The 22,112-nt window shown below is 35.9% G+C and overlaps 1 protein-coding gene across 4 annotated transcripts in view; it reads left to right on the plus strand.

The window, feature by feature from the left end:
• Positions 1–22,112, plus strand: part of RABGAP1L (RAB GTPase activating protein 1 like) — a 367,897-nt gene that overhangs the window by 203,327 nt on the left and 142,458 nt on the right. For all 4 annotated transcript variants that reach the window (XM_084865199.1, XM_084865197.1, XM_084865196.1 and 1 more), the window contains exons 15-17: positions 9,503–9,577; positions 17,890–18,015; positions 20,653–20,796. In XM_084865199.1, coding sequence (XP_084721325.1) covers positions 9,503–9,577; positions 17,890–18,015; positions 20,653–20,796 — 345 coding nt within the window. The remainder of the gene's footprint in view (positions 1–9,502; positions 9,578–17,889; positions 18,016–20,652; positions 20,797–22,112) is intronic.

Genomic DNA, 22,112 nt, shown 5'->3' on the forward strand with positions numbered 1-22,112 from the left:
TTTCATATGATGTGAAAACTGTTTTCTGTTGGGGGACAGGTTCGTGAAGTTTAAAGGAGTGAGCATCAGGAGATCTGGTTCTGGTCTTGATTCTTCCCCTAAGAAGATCTAAGATTTGATCTTCTTTTTTGGATTTGCTCCTCATTGGAGTATGGGTTCTGATAAGATTATTTTACTTCCAATTTTCTATGATTCTTAATGTTGTTTTCAAAATTTTCCTAAAATGTAACAGATGAATTCCTATATTGAAGCTATAAGGGAGTGTGATTTAACTTTGATTTGTGATTTAACCTGGCTTTCTGCTGTTGTGTTTGGTGTGTGTTTCAGGAACACCTGAAATGAAATACATTTAGTGAGTTACTTTTAGATAACTTCTTTTGATGAGAATTCTTCCCTATGGCTTCCTTTTTTCACTCTATTAATGCTATCTTTTGATGAATAGGCTATTAAAAAAAGTGAGGCTCACTTTATTAATAATTTATTTTATGGTTAGTATTTTGGTGTCCTGTTTAAGAAGTATTTGTCTAACCCAAAGTGATGAAAATATTATCTGTAATATAGACATTTTATTCTTTTGCTTTTTACATTGGGATTATGATCTCTCTATAGTTGGTTTTTGGATGAAGTAGAAGTCAAGGTTCATTACCCCCTACCCCATACGTATCTCTGTTTGATCCATCGTTACTTTTAAAAAACCATTCTTTCCCTTACTGTATTGCTATAGCATTTTTTTTTATAAGTCAGATCCATGTATATGTGGTTTTGTATCTGGGCCATTCTTTCTTTTTGGGGGGTGGGGGCAAGAGTTGTTATTTTATTTTTTTACTGAATATGTTTGACATAATTACACTCACTGTACATTTAAAGTATACAGTGTTTTAATTTGATATATTTATGTATTATAATAGGATTGCCATTGTAGCAATATTTTGCATCTCTATCACAATTCATAATTATACTATCATTTTAGTGGTTGGGATAATTAAGTTTTTGTATCTTATTAGCAAGTGTCATGATTGTAATAATATATTTTAATCTATATTCATTATATTGTGCATTAGCTCTCTATGGCTAATGTGTACTCATTGCAAATTTGTACCCTTCATGAATATCAATCTTAATCTCCCCACCCCCATTCCCTGGTAAACACCATTTCACACTTGGTTTTTTACAAGTTTGACTTTTTTTTTTTTTTTTTAAGATGCCACATTTAGGTGATATCATATAGTATTTGTCATTTCTCTGTCTGAGTTATTTCACTTAGTGTAATGTTCTCAAGCTCCTTTCTGTGTTGTCTCAAATGGCAGAATAATTGTGTATATACACCATTTTGTTATCCATTCATCCATTGATGGGCACTTAGGTTGTTTCTGTATCTTGGCTACTGTGAATAATAGTGCAATAAACATGGGAGTATATATCTCTTAAAAATTCTGGGTGTTTTTTTTTTTGTTGTTGTTGTTTTGCTGAACCATTATATTCCATTAATCTATTTATCTTTGCAGCAGTACCACACTATTATAATAATAGTGGCTTTATAATGTCTTATTATCTTGTATTGTCAGGTCTACAACTTTGTTTTTCCTCAAAATTGTTTTTTACTATCTGGTCCTTTGTAGTTTCATATTTAAAAATTAGCCTAGAAGTTTTGGAGATGGAACAAAACACCTTTGAAGATTTTGATTGGTGTTACATTGAATTGATATTACAGTATGCTAATTTTATTAGTTTTTCGAAGAGTCAACTTGGGCTTTGTTGATTTTATTTATTAAATGTTTGCTTTCTATTTCATTGCTATATGCTCTTATTTAAAAAAAAAAAATGTTTTCATTGATTCCAGAGAGGAAGGGAGAGGGACAGAGATAGAAACATCAATGATTAGAGAGAATCATTGATTGGCTGCCTCCTGCAAACCCTCCACTAGGGTTTGAGTTCACAATCCAGGCATGTGCCCCGACCAGGAATCGAACTGTGACCTCCCGGAATCGGTCTACGCTTAGCACTGAGCCATGCTGGTCAGGCTGTTCTGATTTTTATTATTTTATTTAAAGTGTAGTACTTGGTGTTCTATGAATATATTCTTGTTTCTTATCTTTTGATTTTTATTTACTTGCTCATGTTTTCTTCATACTTGATTGTTTTTAATAGAATTCTGGATTATATAAAGCTTTGGATGATGTTTATTCCAGAATAGATTCAAGTAGATGGAGTATTTGGGGGTGAAGGCGGAACTCTTTGATTCAGGTTTGACTTTTTTTTGTATTGAGACACTTCCAGGATCTCAACTAAAATCTGGAGGCATTTACTGGAGACCTTCTTCATTGGTATGTCCTCCTTCAGCCGTGTCCTTGACATTAGGAAAATACTGAAATCTCTGCTCATTTATATTCTCAGTATTCTTGCAGGCCACTTTTTCCAAAATTTCCACTTCTTTGAGACATTATTTAGCTCCCATGAAGAAATAGGAGTGATCAAATTTTCACAATGTTTCCCTCAAACATTTTGGTATGCAAGTAATTGGTTAATAATTTCAGATTTTTCTAGGAGAGTGGGGAAATTTTCACTGATCCTTTGTTTACATTTCGGGGGTGGATACCAGATTAGCATACTGATAAGTCTTAATCTCGTAGAGTCAGAGTTTTACTTAGTTCTATTCCTTCCTTTAAATTATCCATTTCACATTTTCCATTTTAGAAGAATTGTCTAATTCTGTTTCATTGCCAAGGACAGTGTTTATAGCCATTTCAAAACAGCAAATGCACACTCACACATATATACATACACATATAAAGAAGCTTCATGGCGTGTGTGTGTGTGTTGTGTGTGTGTGTGTGTTCATGCTTAGCTCTTGCTTACAGAATCTCAAAAACATTTTATATTTGTTAGTATCACTAAAGTCCTTCATGACGGATTAGCTTTGGGTTTAAATTTTGTGGTCCTCTTAATATACATATTAATAGGATAGACTTTCTGAGTCAGAGCTCAACTAAGAAGATAGGGTGTTATTTTAAATAATGGATTTTTCTTCTGAAACTGTAACCGTGAAAAGGTCAGGTTTGTGAAGCTGGAGTCCTAGAAAGAGAATGACCGATCTGTAATGCTTTTGAGAGTGTCTGAGGAGAATTTAAAATTTCCTTTGTGTGCTTGGTCCTGTAAGCTTTCCTTGAAATAGCTTTGTAGTTTCTGTGGAGCCTGTGGTCTTTCAACTGAAAGGCTAATTGAAGCCATCACACCACGACAGAATGTAGGAAGGAAGTGGTGGGATCCTAAGGATGATAAAAATCAGAGTACACAGGGATTGGTATTTCCCCTAAGGGCTTGATTATAGCCACTTTTGAAAAAACAACATTGCTCTTTGAGGAAGATAAGAAGTTGGATTACTTTTTAAAATAGAGAAAAAGGAAGAACAAAATGAACCCGTAAAGACATAGCTTAAGGAGCCTTCAAATAAAACGCTGCTCATGGCGCCTCCTACATTTATGGTTTTTTACAACATAGAGATCTATTTCTATTCTAGCTTCAAATGTCTTCAGTATCCTAAACAGTAAACCCAAAGTTATTTCTGAGTGAATTAGTTACGGAATTATGGGCACTTGTTTTCTGTTTACTAATTATTATGCAGTTGGCAATATCTTTATAATTCTAAAGCCTCCTCCTTAACCAGACCTCTTCCTGCATTTTTTAGAGACCTGGGAAGGGTGTGAATCTGACTTGCTTTCCTCCTCCTCCCCATCTGTCCAGTTCTTGGTTGCCCACTTCCCTTGTGATGCTTGTCCTTCCCGCTTCTACCCACAGCGATTTACAGATTAAAAATACTTTCTCTGAAATTTAGACCATTATTATGGGTTATGTTGTGAACATCACCCGATTATTTTCATTTCAGTCTTTGAGGGAAGAGGCTACCTCTGACTTCTTTTCTTTGTCTCAGAGAACAGAGTGCAGTACTAGTTGCACAGTGTCAATATAATTAACTTGGAGGTCTTGACTCATGAAACTGGCAGTGTTAGTCTAGGTTTTCTAAGAAACTTGTCACCAAGACAGGATTAAAGATGTAAGAAATACATCAGGGGAAATGCCTATAAAAGAAAAAGGGGAGGAGGAAGGGAGGGATGGAGGAGAGCTGTGAGAGTGCTAATCTGACCCCAAGGGAAGAAGAGAGGAAGGAAAGTTGATGGAAGCGTCTGAAATTGAAGGGTCCCTCGAAGGAGAGTTTGGCAAGGCTTTGGGGAGTCCTCAGCCACAGTTGCCTGTGAGGTCCCTCGTCTGCCGGAAGCTGGCCTTCCTATGTGTTGTTGCCGCACTCAATCATTGGCTGGGAGCAAACCATGGGAAGTGTGGCTCAGGTGCTTTCAGAGCACAGCAGTGGAGAGGTCTGCTAATTACATCCCCATTGGAGATCTGGGAGGCATATTTTCATGGTTGTCATACTGATCTTTAGGTAACGTTTAATGTATAGAAACTCTAGAAGAGCTCTTTTATTTCTATCACTTTCTTCTTCTGTAAAGTAATTTTATTCACACAGATTATTCGGGATAATTTCCTAAGATCAGAGCTGTTGCTTAATTTTAGAGACTTTGTTTAGGATAGCCTTTACATATTATTATTTTTTAAAATAAAAGTTCAAGAATGTGAAAGAAATACTCTGACTAATTTACCATTATCACACAGTAGTTTACTTATAATAGAGGCATTTTTTTTTTAAGGTTTTGGTAGTCAACTTATTTTACATTTCCTTCTTTAAAAAAAAAAAAAAAAACCACACAAGTATATCAGTTCAGTTTTAAATTGTTGCCAAGGGCCTTTTTTTTTTTTTTGAAGTGTTATATAAAAGGAAAGTTACATCTAGGAAGTTTGCCAGCTATGTTAGATAAGAAAATTGCTTTGTGAGTGAGTATCAGTGAGTACATTTAGCCTCTATGTTTATCGTCACCAGTATTTAGATTATTTCATGTCAGTGAACCTATTTATACAGTTTATGTAGATACTCTGCTTTTACCAGCATATAGGACAAACTTAATAACCATTTTTAAAGCCCGTTATTTTATTATTACAATCAACAGACAAAATGATTCTGTCAAATCTATGTACGTATGTATATTTCCATGTCTATATATGTATTTTTAACCAATCTCAAACTTATAGGAAAGTTGTAAGTACTGGAGTTTGGTGTTTTCTATTATTTGAGAGTGATTTGCCATTATGGTGCCACACTGCCCTCAGTACTTGAGGGTGTTTTCTAACAAGCAAGAATATTCTCCCACATAACTGTAATAGAACATAGAAATCACACACATAGCATTGATAAATTGCTTCTGCCTAAGCTTTAGGTCAATTGTCCAAATAATGTTCTTTACGTAAAAGGAGCTATTATAGTTCAGAATTACACATTTCCTTTGGTTGTCCTGTCTCCTTGATTTCCTTTTGTCTGAAACAGCATCTCACTCCTTCCTTCACTTTTTTGCCCTTGGTGCTTTGGAAGACTACAGGCCAGTCATTTTCTAGACTGGCCCTTGTTTGGGTTTGATGTTTCGTCGTGTTGGATTTGGATTATATATCTTTGGCAGGACTAACAGAAGAGATGACCTTTTCTGGCAGGGAGCACACTGTTGCTGTTATTGCTGATGCTCACTTTGATCACATAAATAAGATGTTATTTATCAGCCTTCTGCACTATAAAGTTACTTATTTCTCTTTGTAACTAACAAGTACTTTGTGTAAGGTCATTTGTAACCATTTCTCACTGGACTTAGCATTTATTTATCATCTGCGAGTGTCATCTAAAAGTCAGACTGAACAGGTCAGAGAAGCAAGTAAAATGAGGACTTGGGAGAGGTTTGATGCAAAGAGAGGCAAGTTTTGAGAAGAGGGAAAGGATTCACTTTAGTTCAGTTGGAGAAGCTTAGACTACCAGTGCTTGGAAGAACTCCAAGCAAAAGAACTTGCTAGAACACTGTGTTTCAAACTGTGAATCATAAAATCAGTTTAGTAGGTGGTCTCTGAAAAAGTCATTTTTCCTACTAACCTAACCAAAACTATAAGACAAGTGGAAAGTAAGATGAATACAGATTGATTTGCATTGTTATTCTCAGCTCTCTTGTGAGAAAATAGTCTGTGGACTCGCTGAATTCATACCATCTCTCATGAGTGGTAGACTTTGATTTCATTCTTTTTGTTATTGTTTTGTTAATCCTCATCCAAGAATATTTTTTACATTGATTTTCAGATAGAGTGTAAGGGAGAGGGGGAGAGGAGAGAGAGAGAGAGAAACATTAACGTGAGAGAGACACATCAATTGGTTGCCTCCCACATGCACCCAACCGGGGCTGGAGATCGAACCTGCAACCCAGGTCTGGGAATTGGACCCGCAATCCTTTAGTGTAGGGCTTATGTTCTAATCATTGTGAAACATTGGCCAGGGCAACCTTGATTTTTTTTATTGAACTTCTCTTGTAATGCAAACAAGCATATAAATAGCATGCTTCTCAGTAAATGTTAAATGTATTTATGTAATGAGGGATCCAACATTTGTCAAAGTGACATCAGGGTTGATGAAAAATGATTGGTTTTTGGAGATCCAGACTTCTAAGGAATCCTCCACTTAGACATCTTTCATGGGGAAGTGGAAGCATTGAATATCTATTTATCACTCATGCAACATGCTCTGTCATCAACAAATCCCAGGATTCTGTGTTCGTGAAAAAGGCAGTGACAGAGCTTCACCAGAAATGCTGCAAATAGGGTAGTATTAGGACCTTCTCCCTCTTCTTCAGCTTTGTTCTCTTTCTCTGTTTTCTCTGTTTGCAATCCTTCTTCCAACTCCTAACACATACTCAATACACCACACACACACACACACACACACACACACACACACACCCATGAGCTCTGGGTAAAAGTACAAATGAAGCAATTGGAAATGTAACTGTATAAAGCAAAGAAAATTTAAAAGCTAAAAGAATGTTAATTTATCTTTTAATTTTTAAAATACAGCAGAGCTCTGGCAACTGATGATAATGAAGAAAAGCTCTTTTCAGACTCATTAGATAATGATTTCATGATCTAATTTTTCTCTCATTAGAAGAGTGTGTGATAATATCATCATTAGCAGAAGAAGGTTAAAAGAGAACAGTAGTACTTCAAAAGATGCCATTAAGAAAAGGAAAAGGCAGGGCACATACTGGGAGAAAATACTGGCAATGCAGTCTAACAATGGGTTTGTAAACTGGACGAAATCTTAAGAATCAATAAAGACAGTCACAAACATATATGTATTAATTGCCTAAAAGCACTTGATATGCTCCACATCATTAACCATTAAGAAAGTGCAAGTCAGAACCACAGAAATTAATAAAAGGAAGGAGAATGGCAATATCAAGTAAGGATAGGATATGAAGCACTGAGTACTCATACTTAGCTGGTATTGCCATAATCATTGTACCACTACTTTGGAAAAAACAGTTTGGCATTTCTTATCAAATTGAGCATTCACTTATTATTTGAACACTGTACCTCCACTCTAGGTATTTGCATAGTGAAAATTTATTTACCACCAAAAAGCCTTGTGTATGCATAACAATAACTTTATTCATACTAGTAAAAAACGGGGGAAAAATGGGAGAGTGAATAAACAAACTGTGGATATTCATGCAGTGGAATACTACTCAGCAATGAAAAGAAATGGGCTACTGATACATGCAGTAATATGACAATTTCAGAAACATTATGCTGAGTAAAAGAAGCCAGGCACAAAAGAGTATACATTATATAATTCCATTAAATGAAATTTAAAAAAATATTGATATATTGTGATCAAATCAGATCATTACTTGCCTGGGTTTGACTGCAAAGAGGAGTTGAGGGACATTCTGGAATGATGGAAATATTCTGTAATGATGGGTTACCTAAATGACCCAACTCAAAGAATTGTGCAATTAAAATGTGTGTATTTTATTGAACACAGGCTATATATTTCAGTAAAAACTTTTTAAGTAAAAAAAGAGCTCTAGACCCTATACTCTGATTTCTTTGGCATTTGGGAGATAGCAGACTTAACCTCCCTATAGAAACCCTCCTGATTATCTTTGATAATCTTTGCCCTGGACATTAAATGGAAATCTTTTCACTAAGATAAAGCCCAGCACATGGGTGGAATACATGCCCAGGACTCAGACAGCATAACTGGGCTGTTCGTCTTGTAGAAATAAATATGGGAGCACCTGAATGGGTCAGTAAACTGTAGCCCATGCTGCTTGCTTTTGTACCTCCTTTGAGCTACCAATGTTTTTTATATTTTAAGGGGTTGTTTAAAAAACAAAAACAGCTCAGCCAGCATGGCTCAATGGTTGAGCATCTACCTATAAACCAGGAGGTTACTGGTTCTATTCCCAGTCAAGGCACATGCCTGGGTTGTGGGCTCAATCCCCAGTGTGGGGCATGCAGGAGGCAGCCAATCAATGATTCTCTCTCATATTGATGTTTCTATCTCTCTCTCCCTCTTCTTTCCTCTCTGAAATCAATAAAAATATATTAAAAAAATACACAACATGCTAAAGATATATGTGTCCCTCAAAGCTGAAAATATTTACTCTTTGGACTTTTACAGAAAAAGTTTATTAATTCCTTGTCTTTACTCTTTGATCAGCACACCATGCCTACAGTAACTGAGACAATTTCTTAAAAACTTCTAATGAGTATCTTCTTTAAAAGTTATACACCAGCAGAGTTTGAAGTGCTAAGTGGTATATATTATGCATACAACCTTGTTTCCTTTCCTTTGAAGATGAAGATGAACCCTGAATTAAATGTTATGACAGCTGTTTCCCTAGGAGCACTGGATTTGCTATGAATGGGCCTCTTTGGCTCTGTACCTGCCATCCTGGTTAGAATGATGTTAAAGATTGTGAATCCAGAACATCTGTGAGACTCTCCCAGCCATTCTGCAAAACATGCCAACTAAATGTTTCTGCTTTGCCCCAGTGGAACAAATGGGAAGAGTCATTTTTACCCTTTAGCCTTTTGGAAAGTGGGAGAGTAGTTTAGAAGATGTTTGAGAAGGTTATAGAAGGTGATTATCTTGTCTATTAGATTAGAGGATCCTCACTACAGATTCAACAACATTAAGATTTCCCCCATAGAGTGCACTAGAACCCACATCACTCAAGAACTTCCCACCTTCTCCTGTCCTTAGCTCCTGCCTCTCATGATCTTATTTGCCTGATGACAAACCACTGTGGATCTTTTAAAATTAAGTTAGGTGCTCTGAGCATCTCTTTATTCCAAATACCGTCGATGCACCTGGGGATAATGGAACATCTAAAATTGCTTTTGGCAAGGTGCTGCCTCTTTGGGGATGCCTCTGTGCTCATGATCCACACACTCAAGGTGAAGGACCAGAGAAACTGTGGTGACAGTGCATGGACAAGAACCAGCAGCAGCCTGATGTGAGCTAACCCCTAAGTGAAAGTCTGTGAATGTTTATGTGACTTCTCTCTCTTTTCTTCAGGCCTATTCTGTCTACGACGAAGACATTGGGTACTGCCAAGGACAGTCTTTTCTTGCTGCTGTATTGCTTCTGCATGTAAGTAATTTTCCATGTGATAAATGGTATGGTGCTGCCAAGTTTAGTTTATTTTCTACTTAGTTTTGTCCTCCCTCATTTTCCATTTACCTGATGGAAATTACCCATGGCATATCTTTTTTAGAAACGTATCTTTGATGATAAAGTAAGAGATCTGAAGTCTTTTTTTGAAGTCAAGAACAGGACAGTTCCTCATTAGCATTAATTTTGTTGGCTAGAAGGGAATAAGTAGTTATTTGAAGTTATTTTTTACTAGAACCCTCTAAAATTAAAGAAGTCAATGTAGCTGCCCCCCAAAATGAGCAGGTTCAGGACCGTTATGAAAGAATGCGACCAGGAGGCCTTTTGTCTTTTCCGTGATTTATTTTTGTATACTCTCTTTCTTCTTAGTCACTTTTATTTAACAGAATATTCCTTGAGCATCTGTTGTCAGTCCTGGGCTAGGAGGTGGGATTACAAATATGAATGATTTATGATTTGTGCTCTCAAAGGCCTCATGGTCCAGGGTGGGGCACAGAGAATGTAGGCACATACTTATTATTTTTATTCTTATGCCTTTACTGATTTTCCTTATGTTTATTAAAGAACTTACAGTGTGCTTAGTGAAAGCAATGCACAAAGTCAGAGAATAATAGAAGAATAATCCAACCCAGAGCTTTCAGAAAGACTTTCTGGAGGAGGCAGTAGCTTTGCCAAGACACAAATAATTGAGGTTGGGGGAGGCAAGAGGAGAAAGGGAGGGAGTAGAGATTGTTAGACAAAAGGAACAACATGAACGAATGTATGAAAACACAGAAGGGCACAGCATATAAAGTGAACGATATGAAATTACAGTTCCTATAGGAATTGTATGCAGGAAAGGCACGAGGCAAAAAATGGTCATATGGGAAGGCACCAAATTACGAAGACTTTGTAATCATGTCAACAAATGTGGGCTTTAGAATAAAGCAAAGGAAGAACCATTGATTAGTGTCAAGTGAGGGAATGGCAGTCAGACGTTCATTTCAGATATATTCTTTATTACTCCCTTTATTGGGCAGAACTGAAGGGAACGAGCAGCAGTAGAGAGGAAAGGAAATATCAATCTAAATGAGAGATGTTGAGACCCAGAGAAAGAGAAACAGAATTAAGAAACATGCAGGAGGCAAAATTGGTAGGTTTTATGTATGCATTGACAAAGAAGGATTCTAGTATCTAGAATTGTCAGGTCCCTACCACAAGGGGCTGGAGGCTGTAAGCAATGACATGATGGGTTTACCAGCGCTCAGTGCCATTGTTCCTCTACAAGGAGCCTTTGTAGTCGCTCTTATGAAAGCTGATGTTCAAGCTGTGGATGGTGATGCTTTGTATTTCTAAAGTAGTTACTGAGTATATCACAATCTAGCATTTAGCATTTAACTGTAGCCCAGTGAAACACATTGTAATATACTGATTGAAGTTCAATAAGAAGAATATCTTGCTGAGAAATCTGTTCTGAGATTTAACAGTTTTAGATACTTGTAAAATTCTTTATATTTATTTGGAAACACCTCCCCCTGGGGGGTGGGGGAGAAGAAAGAGAAGAGTGAATCAAATAGTCAGAAAATTCAAATACACCGAATTGTTTTCTATGTTATGTCCTCTCCTATTATAAGGGTCATATGGTCAGTCAGCCATTGTAAACTTATTCAACAAAATTGCTTTTAAAGTATGTCATAAGATGGATAGAAATTCAGTTCAGGCTCTTACACTTTGTCCATTAGTAGAATTATGCAGTTTTTGCCATGACTTATAAATAACTTGAAATACAGAAATGCCTTCAGCATATTTGAGGAAAGATGAACTGATATTCAGCACAGCAGTAATGAAAAATATACTGTAATTTTTAATTGAACAACATGTGTAATACTTCTGTTAATCGGTATATTCCATTAATTGACCAACCCAACAATTTAACCAAATTGAATAAGAAAAGTTAACTAATTTTTCCCCCCCATATTTTTGCCTCCATGGTTTAAATAGGTTGAAGAATACAGTCTAGTTTAAACAATTCATCAAATGCACTATCTCAGGTTCCAGGGAGCTATGTTATTAGGGTCCTACTAATTTTTTATCAGTTACATAAGCTATTGCTTCTTTTTGCTGCCAGACATTCTCTGGCAGCTCCGCATTAATCATTGTCAGAACCTGCTTCTTTGGGGATGCTGTCTCTTCCTCCCCCGTGGTCATTTATATTTCACATGCACTGCCTAAGAGGAGAGAAAGACCAAAAGTGAAAGTGTGTTCAAAAACAAAAGTTTAGAATTTTTGTGTTTTTCCATTTCTGGTAATTTTAGGAAATAATTACCTTCCTGCTTGAAAATTTCCAAAGGCTTTGATTATAGCTTTGTAACTTGTTATAGTTTAAACAATGAAAGAAGTATTTATTACAGTAGATGCTGTTGTATCTATTGATGAGTTTACAGGAAACTGATCATTTAGAGTTGAATAACAATGTTATAGCATGGATTACTTATAACCATTATACGTTCACTTGCCTTTGAAGTTAAATATGCAATAATTATTAGCAATATGATCATTATGGTGTTAGTCTTTGCTTAATAAAAATATGATAATTTCCTTTTATATATTTAAATAATTCTAAAAATCATATAACATATTTTAGATAATTTTAATCCAATATATTTTTACTAACATATATGTGTTTTATTTACAAATAAAGTAAGTTATAAAAATTATGAAACCTTTAATGCACCCCTCAAAAAGATAGGTTTAGGATAAGATTTAACCAATAGACTTAAGATTAAAATGGGAAGCAGAGCTACTTAGTTTTTTGAAAATAAAGATTCCATGGAATCGAAGGTAACAAGGTAGAGGCTTCCAAGTGTTTCTATAAGTTAGAGTATTTGTGTGTTTATGCTATTGAGGACTCTGTTACTTGACATAGCCTTAGCCCAAAGCTGCTTAATTTAAGAAGAAACTTTATTGGCTCACCTAACTGGAAGTCCAGGGTAGGGGTGATTTTGAGATGGCTGGATTCCAGAATTGCCCAATCAGGAATCTGTGGCTCTGAATCTCTGTTTTGTTTAAATTTTCTTGCTTTAATTATATGAATTGGCCACAAATGTGTAACATGTCTGCAGACTGGCCTGGCTCATATCCTTTCAGTTTTATAACTTCATTTAAAGGGACCAGTTTTTTGCTATAGCTCCTGCTTAAGAAGAGAAAGAGGAGAAGGAGGAGAAGGAGGAGGGAGGGGGGGGGGCAAAGGAGGGAAAGCAGGGAGAGAGGGAGGGAGGGAGGGAGGAAAGAATTCCTTGAGGATTCTGATTGGCCTTGGGAACCTACTGTCCCTGAATCAGTTGCTAAGGCCAGGAAGGTAGGATGTTCTGATTAGCCCTGTCCAGGCCTTGAGTCTCCCTCAGTTGCTGACAGTGAGCTGATCAGCTCCCCCTGAGCAGTTGAGGAGTTCTCTAGAGGAAAGGGGTTTTGATATCAGATGATAGGGACATAGGATGCTAGACAGACACAGCACATCATTTTATAGTGATGTCCTTACTATAGGAGTTTTAGTGCATTTTTAATAAGCCCTTTTATGCTCCCAAATAACTTCTTTCTTATAATCCAAGAGATTTTCCTGTTCTAAGTTCATTCTTGCATCAGTGCCTTTGGGGCCATTTCTCAATATTTTCTTCCTGTGTCCTGTAAATATATTCAAGACATGTTGTTTTTTGTTTTTTTGTTTTTAATCTTTTGTTGATCCTTCCATTATAGATTACTTAAATTTCTCTGCCCTTTCAAAGCTGAACTCATTCAAAGGATAGTAAAAACCACAACTATAAATTTGAACTATGGTTTCATACCTTTCAACTTATATGATCTTGGGCAAGTTTCCTAAACTCTCTGAGGTTCAGTGTTGTTTTTTCATATATAAAATGGAAACAATATTATTATATTTCTAGTATTCTTATGAATATCGGATACCTTATATCAGGGGTTTTCAAACTAAGGCCCGCGGGCCACATGCAGCCCCCAGGGGAGTCTGATCCTGCCCGCCAGGTTTTTTGGGCAGTGAGCGCAGCTGAGGTGTTACAGTAGGAATTAGTAGTTCATATAGTCCAGCCCTCCAGCTCTCTGAGGGACCGTGATCTGGCCCCCACTTTAAAAAGTTTGAGGACCCCTGCCTTATATCATGAGCATGAAGGATCCTATTTTGTATCTGACACGAAAAGAGTGCAGCTGTGTGATTAAATCCAGGCTTTACTTAATAGATGTGCAGTTATTGGCAAATCACTTAACTTCATTGAACTTCACTCATCTAGTATTTAAAATGTAAAAATAATGCCTACGTTACAGAATGTGGCAAGGATCAAATGGGATCATGAGTGAATGCCTCTAATAACAGTAGCTACTGCTATTCTTTCTAAAATTAATCATTATTTGCCCAGTCAGTTTTCTTTGGACCCTGGTCCCATTAGCTTAAATTGATCACACATTAATAGACTATGTTGTATACTATGTTTTATAGCTTATAAATACACATTTAATTTATATGTATTTTAGCATATATTTACTTTAAAAGGAAAACAATCAGCTGGAAGTTTTCATTCTATTTGCTGATCAATGGGAGAACAGAAAATACAATAAAAACTCATGAGTTTCAAAACAATCACTAGCATCCACCTTTGTTGAAGAAAGCCAGAAAATTGGTAAAATGTTCAGTGCCTTCAAGGACAAAGGTAGATTGCTTACAAAAAGATATGAAACAACAATGCGGAATAGAAAATTTAGTTTTATCCTAAATAAGAGTATTATTTTATATTATCAACAGATAATTTTACTTCAAAAAATGTCTTGATTTGTGACTTCAGCTGAGTCTTAAAACTTTTGAAGTACGTAAGGCTGCTTTGTTTTGTGGTTCACAGCAGAGAAAAGCAACGAAGCTCGGAGATTGTCTCCGTTCAGTGATTATCTTTGTTAGTACAGATGGCAGATCATTGTCAATATTTGTTACCAAACAGTGATTTCATCATACTTGATTCTGATATTGTACATGTGAGGCAGGTATTTAACTTTGTATTTCATAGAGCCATGGATGACATTGTGTTATCTTAAATTAAAAGATTTAAATGCTTATCTCCTCCTTTCCTCAATAAAACAACACTGATTCCATGACAAAGCTCCTGCACATAGCCAAGAAGGATATGCAGTATTAAGAGACCCATCATGTTATAACATCTCATATTTAATTTAAAAAGGTATTGTTCAAAGACTTATTTTTGTACTTCAGACCAATTACATACCAATGATAAAATTGGCATGTCTAATTCAATGAAACATTGTTTTTATAAATTAGTTATTTTAATGCTTTAAAAAAAAAGCTGGCAGTGACACAATACTATGTAGTGGGGAACCCACTCTTGTAGTGAGGTGAGGTTGACAGTACAGCTAGGTGTTGATTCTCAGATCTTGATTGATTTTCTTTATGCTAATTGAGGGGCAAGCTTAATAGCCAATACAAATTACAGATAATAGAAAAGATTTTTATATTTAGCATTTGTAATATTAAAAGAGATCAAGAACTGATATAGTTACCTTTGGCTGCCTCTTGCTTCCCCTTTCACACCCGTCCTTTCCCTCTACATTTTTGCTGGCTCTTACCTTAGCAATTGTCACAGATTGCCCTACTTGTCTATGTGCCTTCATTGATGAAGGCAGATGTAATTCAGTTTTGCTAAAGTTATCCTAAACAAATATTTAATACTTGATATTTAAGTCTGTATGCTAAGATCTTTAGGGGATGCAAAGTTAAAGCACACTCCTAGGTTAGTAAGAGCATAAAAATAACTTCACTACATTCCACAAGAGCTTTGGAAGTCAGAGAAAGCAAAAGTTAGTGAAGAACAGAGACTACAATATTGCATATATGTCTCTCTGAATTCTTTCAGCTTATTGAGACCTCAATTTGTTTATTTTTAAATTTTTATAAACTGTGGCAAAAGAACCTTAATATTTATTTTTTACTTTCCTAATTCAGAATTTTTAATGCTGTATTTAAACAGAGTCTAAGCTTTGGTTTTCCTTTTCTCAAATAAGCCTGCTTCTATATTATGATACAACTAGTGGCCCAGTGCATGAAATTCATGCATGGATTTCCCTCAGCCCAGCCTGCACCCTCTCCAACCTTGGATCCCTTGTGGGATGTCGGACATCCTACACAATCCGGGACTGCTGGCTCCTAATCACTCACCTGCCTGCCTGCCTGCTTGCCCCCAACTTCCCCCACTGCTGGCCTGCTTGTCTCAATTGCCAACCTGCTCACTCCGAACTGCCCCCACCCCTGCTGGCCTGATCACCCCCAACTGCCCGCCCTTCCTGGCCTGATCCTCCCTAATCACCTCTGCCTTGGCCCCGCCACCATAGCTTTGTCCGGAAGATGTCTGGAAGGTCTTCAGTATATTACCCTTTTATTAGTATAGATATCATTGACAAGATTTTGGGAAGAATACTTAAAATTACTTAAAGTATGGACCATTTTCACATATCTCAAAAGTTTCAGAAACACTTATTACCTAATTTACTAATAACAAATTATTACCTATTCATTAAAGCAAGCCATTGAGATCCACTAATTTGATTTAAACTCTAAAAATAATGAAGTTGCATTCTTTAGAAATAGTCTACACTAAGATTTTTTCCTTTGTTCAAAATGCCTTAATTAAATTAAATTAGTAGTAATTTGAAACAGAGAGAGGACGGTTTTGTATGAGAGCACTGTTTTGTTTGTGTGTGTGTGTTTTGTATGAGAGCACTGTTTTGTGTGTGTGTGTTTTGTATGAGAGCACTGTTTTTCGGTTACCAAATCTAGTCAACTTTTTCAGCAAACAGGCAACAGATAATGAAAATCTTTATATTTTTTGTGCTGCAATTGTATAACACCAGCCAGGGGGACATCGGTCTTTCACAGGCGATAACGTTCTTGAGAACAAGACACTGGCCAGGCTTTTCCTCCAAAGGCAATTGAAGCAAATAAGGGCTAAAAATTGCAGATCTCTTCTCATGTCCACTTTTTGCATGAGAGCTTCTTTGGGCTTCTTTGGGGACCGGATTACAGGGAGCCCCAGTGGTGAGGCATGAGTGGGCTTATATGGTCAAGAAGAAAGAGTCTCAGGAAGTCACTTAGGTAAACACAACGGGGGAAGTTGGAACATAGTCAAATCTTTTTCTTTTTGTTAATCACATTGTAGTGTTTTCATTTCTACAGCCTAAAACTTGGAAGTCACAGCCCTATTAGGTTCTTATAAGTGCCCCATGGGGCATCTGCACTTTTTCTTTCTTTTTATTTAATTGAAAATTTTTTATATTTTTTAATTACAGTTTACGTAAAATATTATACTGTATTAGCATAGTGGTTAGACTATTATATACTTTACAGAGTATTCCTCCTGTTATTTCCAATGACCACTGGCACCATGCATAGTTATTTCAATATTATTGTCTATATTCCCTGTGCTGTACTTTACATCCCCATGCGTATTTTGTAACTACCAATCTGTACTTTTCAATCCCACCACAATTTAGAGATTGTTTCTTTGATTTCAGACTTTATTCTTTATTCACAAAAAATACTTCTGGGAGGGTATATTAGATTTTATTGGTCATTTGAACCTTAATGGTAGAAGCACACAAGATTTTTTCTGGAAATTGTTTTTTTATAGAAAGAAAAATAGCAACACTAAGAAGATTCTGGGAGGACAGTATTGCACTATTTATCCAAACTAAAAATGTGTTTATCCTTTGATCAAGCAATCCCTCTTTGGGAATATTACTGAGGAAAAAAGCCAGCTATTTTTTATGTACAATAGAAAAGGCAAAAAATAAAATAAGAAATACAATTATTTTACTTGCATAGAGAAACATTTGCAGGATACACAAGACATTAAGAGTAGTTATGAAATTATGCAAAAGTGATGGGATCAGACACAGGGGTTAGTGTCCTGGGTATTGAGAGGAGTGAGACTTCTGCCTTTTGTACTTTTACATTGTTTTTAGTTTTGAATCACATGGCTGTGTTACCTATTTTTAAGGTGATATAGTGAATGAATAAATGAAGGATGATTAAATTAACAAAAGAGAGAAGATCATCTCAAGTGAAGAAGTTACTAGCTGTGAAAACAGATTTTACCTGCAACAATGCAGAAGGCTGGCTCTGAAGCACTTCATTCATTACAGGCCTTCAGCTATTAATGTAGAAGATTAACAACGTGAAGGAAATGTCTGACATTCTGGCCAAATGCCACTCAGTCATGCTCTGTATATATGTTTTTCTGTAGATGCCAGAAGAACAAGCATTCTGTGTTTTGGTGAAAATCATGTATGACTATGGTTTACGAGATCTCTACAAAAACAATTTTGAAGATCTTCATTGCAAATTTTATCAGTTGGAGAGACTATTGCAGGTAAATAAAAGTTTGGGGCTTTTATCTCTCAGGGATTGGTTGTGTTACAGAAAAGTCTAATAAGATTGATGAACAATCATGATTTATGAAAATTTAATGGAATTCTACAGAAAATGCATATGGATTTGGTTTCTGACCAATATCTACATTGGTGTTAATATTGTAAAATATTTGTTTAACCATTTGACCACTTGAAAAAGTATCGTCCTTTTTAAATAGTCAACTTTAATACACTTTGGATGAGAATATAATGAGTTAAGTCAATGAAGAGATTATTGAATATTATTTGTAAATAAATAAAGATATTTACAGAGTAAAAATTGAAATATTTCAGAGTTTTCTCTGTATTAATTATCATGGGTACCCATACCATATTTAGGTCTACATATAGAGAATACTTTGAAAAGATAGAAAGATATTGATAGGAGGTAAAAAACATGCAAAATATTTTAATGTGGAGACATATTTTAAAAATCTTCCCACATAAGATGAAGGGGTTAAGGGGAAAAAACCTCCTAGACACAGACAACAGTATGATGATTATAAGAGGGAATGGGAAGGTAGGGGAAATAGAAGAGGTAAAAGAGAGTTGAATGGTGACAGAAGGAGGCTTGACATTGGATAGTGAACACACAATACAATATACAGATGATGTATTATATAATTGTACATCTGAAACCTATATAATTTTATTAACCAATGTCACCCCAATAAATTCAATAAAAATTAAAAAAAAATCCTGCATAATTTCCTGATCTTAGAGTTGTTCCTATTTTATAATATGTATGTATAAATTTAAACATATGAGGAACATATTTATATCAAATATTACATAATAAAAAAGATTGTAAGGGCAAAATTATTGATTAGTGCTGACAAAAAAAATAAGCTTTGGAATTCCACTGAGATTAGAAATCATACCTTTATAATGGATCTATGTATTCTCTTTATGAGGTATTGAAAACGCAAGAGAAATGTGAAAAAAAAATTCATGACGGGATTTATTCCATATTGGGGAAAAGTGAAATGTTTGGGGAGTAAGGTTAGTGGGATGTGGCAGTAGAAGATCTTGGCAGGAATTAATTGGCATGACCTGTCTGGAGATCCACAGGTGTTTGGAAAGGGAAGTGAAGCCAGTAAGAGACTGTGGGAACAGGGAGTGGAGACGGAGAGTTTGCAGTGAGCTAAAGGACGGCTTTCCTGGGAGGAGGGAATGTAGGAGGGTGGGAGTCCTCAAATGGGAAGAAGAAATAAAAGGGTGGAAGGATGTCAAATAAACTGTAAGTCCAATGACAAATGGGCTTTGTGAGGAAGAAAGAAGGAAGAGGATCTGGTAACTAAGGGCATTAAAGCTATAGGCTCTTTTTTAGAGATTTAATTCTTCCAAGAAAAGTTTTGTTTGGGATTATTCGATTTTCATCTTATTATAAAAGCTTATATTTTTTTTTAAAGGTCACTATCCTTAAGCACTTTGAGGGTCAAATAATTGTACCTGATAATTGAATGGCAAATTCATGGTACTGTGAAGAAACCCAAGCACACCCAGGCCAGTGTTCTCAATGGTTAGAGCTCCGGCCTGTGCACTGAAAGGTCACAGGTTCAATTTTTGATCAAGGGGACATACTTGCAGTGTAGGTTTGATCCCTGGCCATGGTTGGGGCATGTGCCAGAGACAACCAATTGGTGTATCTTTCTCACATCTATGATTATCTGTCTCTTTCATTCTCTCCCTAAAACATGGAAAATATCTTGGGGTGAGGATTAACAAAAGAAACAAAACAAACCCAAGCACATTTTTCTGTTAGCACCTTCTGTCTGTTAATCGGATGACCATTGAGCCCCAGTTAAAGTACTAGATAGGCACATTTGGGTGTTTTTCAAAGAGCATCTTGTACAAGAAGTGGGCTTTTTGTTTTGTGGTCTGCTTATGAAAACAAAATGAAAGTGGGCTTTTATGTTTGCCTTTGTCTTTCAGTTATGGGAATTTTGTACTAATGCTGTGTACTTGGCCTTTCACGCTTTTGAAATGCATTTTCTGGTATAACTTGGGCAAAAAGATAATACTAGCACAAAGACATTTTAAGGAGACATTCAATTTCATACATAATACACTTGCAGTTTCTGTACTTTGCCATTATTTTAAGGTCCCAAAGATAGTTTTTTAAAGTATTGCTTATGTTTTGGCCTTTTCTAAGTTTCAAAAAATATACTGAAGTGATAGCATAAAAGCCAGATGATGTTGACAACAAGTACATCTCTTTTCCAGCTAGTCAGGAGTTGAACAAGAGGGATCTGGGGGTGGGGAAGGTTGAAGATGTAAAGGAGACATGAATGTGACCCCGGAAAGGGGGCTCTGTCACGTGACCCTGCGGTCACGGTGTTCTCCAGGAGGCAGGCAAACATTTCCCCGGAAACAAGACCAGTCAAGTGAGCAGGAGATGGTCTTTGTTACTTGTTCTTAACAAGTCTGTCCCTAATCCTCACCTCCTGTCCTCGCTTCAGTGAAGTTATGCAATTCATGAATTACTTCAGGAAAATGAAAAATGTTCATAAGAAGCTTGTCATAAATGGCAGTTGTGGCAGGAAATAAAGCTTCTTCCATGTTCCGCCCACTAAATCTTCCCCTCTGACTTTTAGGAGCAGCTACCGGACCTGCACAGCCACTTTTGTGACCTGAACCTGGAGGCCCATATGTATGCTTCCCAGTGGTTTCTCACTCTTTTCACCGCCAAGTTCCCGCTCTGCATGGTCTTCCACATCATTGACTTACTGCTCTGTGAGGTAGAGTGATCCCCTCTCTCAGACCTAAGCCCAAAGAGAAAGAGCATTGTTTCTGCTCACAGTGGTTTAAGTTGTCTTCATTTTCTTCTTTCCTGTGACATAAGCTATAAGTACTGACCAAAAAGTTCTATTTGAATTTTTAGTAAAGACTATTTTAATTGAAATTTTGTTATTTGTGAGAAATGAGAAAATTATAGCTTATATAATTTCTACAAAGTAAAATGAGGTAACTAAATTTGCATAGTTAAGTTCATAATAAATCTATATGTATAATAATGGGCTACTAATATAAAGGACCTTTAAAGTTAAATAAATAATTTAGAATCAGGTGTTTTTAGTAATAATGCAATTATATGCCAAGAGTTAAAGTTTTATAATAATTAAATCCCCAATTCATAAGATTTCTGTTTGTATATGATGTTTGAGACTCCATCCAGATAATAAAGAAGTGACAAAGTTTCTGCATCATATAGGTTTATTTTCAGATAGTAAAATATTTCAAAAAAAGTAGTTTTCATAATTTCTTAGGTATCTCTAGTATTTATTTCTTTTATTGCTTTTAATTTCTTAGATGACTACATTTATTTCCTTTGTTCTCTTCAAGAAATAAGCAATATTACATATACATACCTCATATACTAACCATCAAAATGTTTGAGTCTTAGCAGTGATAGAAAGTTGCTGGAGAGAAGAATCTTGTAATTGGGAATATAAATGTGTATAAAAATATAGCTGTCTTAACTTTAAAAGTTGGAGTAGTCAAAAGAATAACCTAATAAAATCTAGGCAGTTTTGTATTACTGTATTACTTTTCTTACATAAGGTTCCCTCTTTCTTAAAAGAAAAGTCTATTTTAATTACCCTAGACACTAGAAATTTAATTATAAAAGCAAGAATTGAAAAGATAAAATGAATCAGCTGTATAAAGCATGATTATTATATCTCAGTCTACTATGACAGGGGCCATTTTGTGTAAGTATAGCTGGGTTCAAAGGTTCTAGTTGGCAGTTTACAATGCTTGACGGTGCAGAGCATTTTGTAGGCAGGTAAGATTTTTAAAGATTTGCAACATATTTTGATAAAGAAGGGTCAAGCATCTTGCTGGGGGTCACAGAACAAGTTCCCACATTCTGAACGCACAGCAGCTAGAGAACCTGGTTGATAACACATTAATTCTACTTGTTTTACTTACAAATTAGATTCTAAAATGCCTATCTAAATTTAACCTTAAAGGAAGAATGCAGAATTAAGAGCTAAAGTCTTATTCAAAGTCAGAACAATGTGATTGGAATGGTGACTGTCTAAAGTCATCTCTA

This window comes from Pipistrellus hanaki (assembly GCF_964339955.1).
Source record: "Pipistrellus hanaki genome assembly, chromosome: 18".
Taxonomy (NCBI): Eukaryota; Metazoa; Chordata; class Mammalia; order Chiroptera; family Vespertilionidae; genus Pipistrellus; species Pipistrellus hanaki.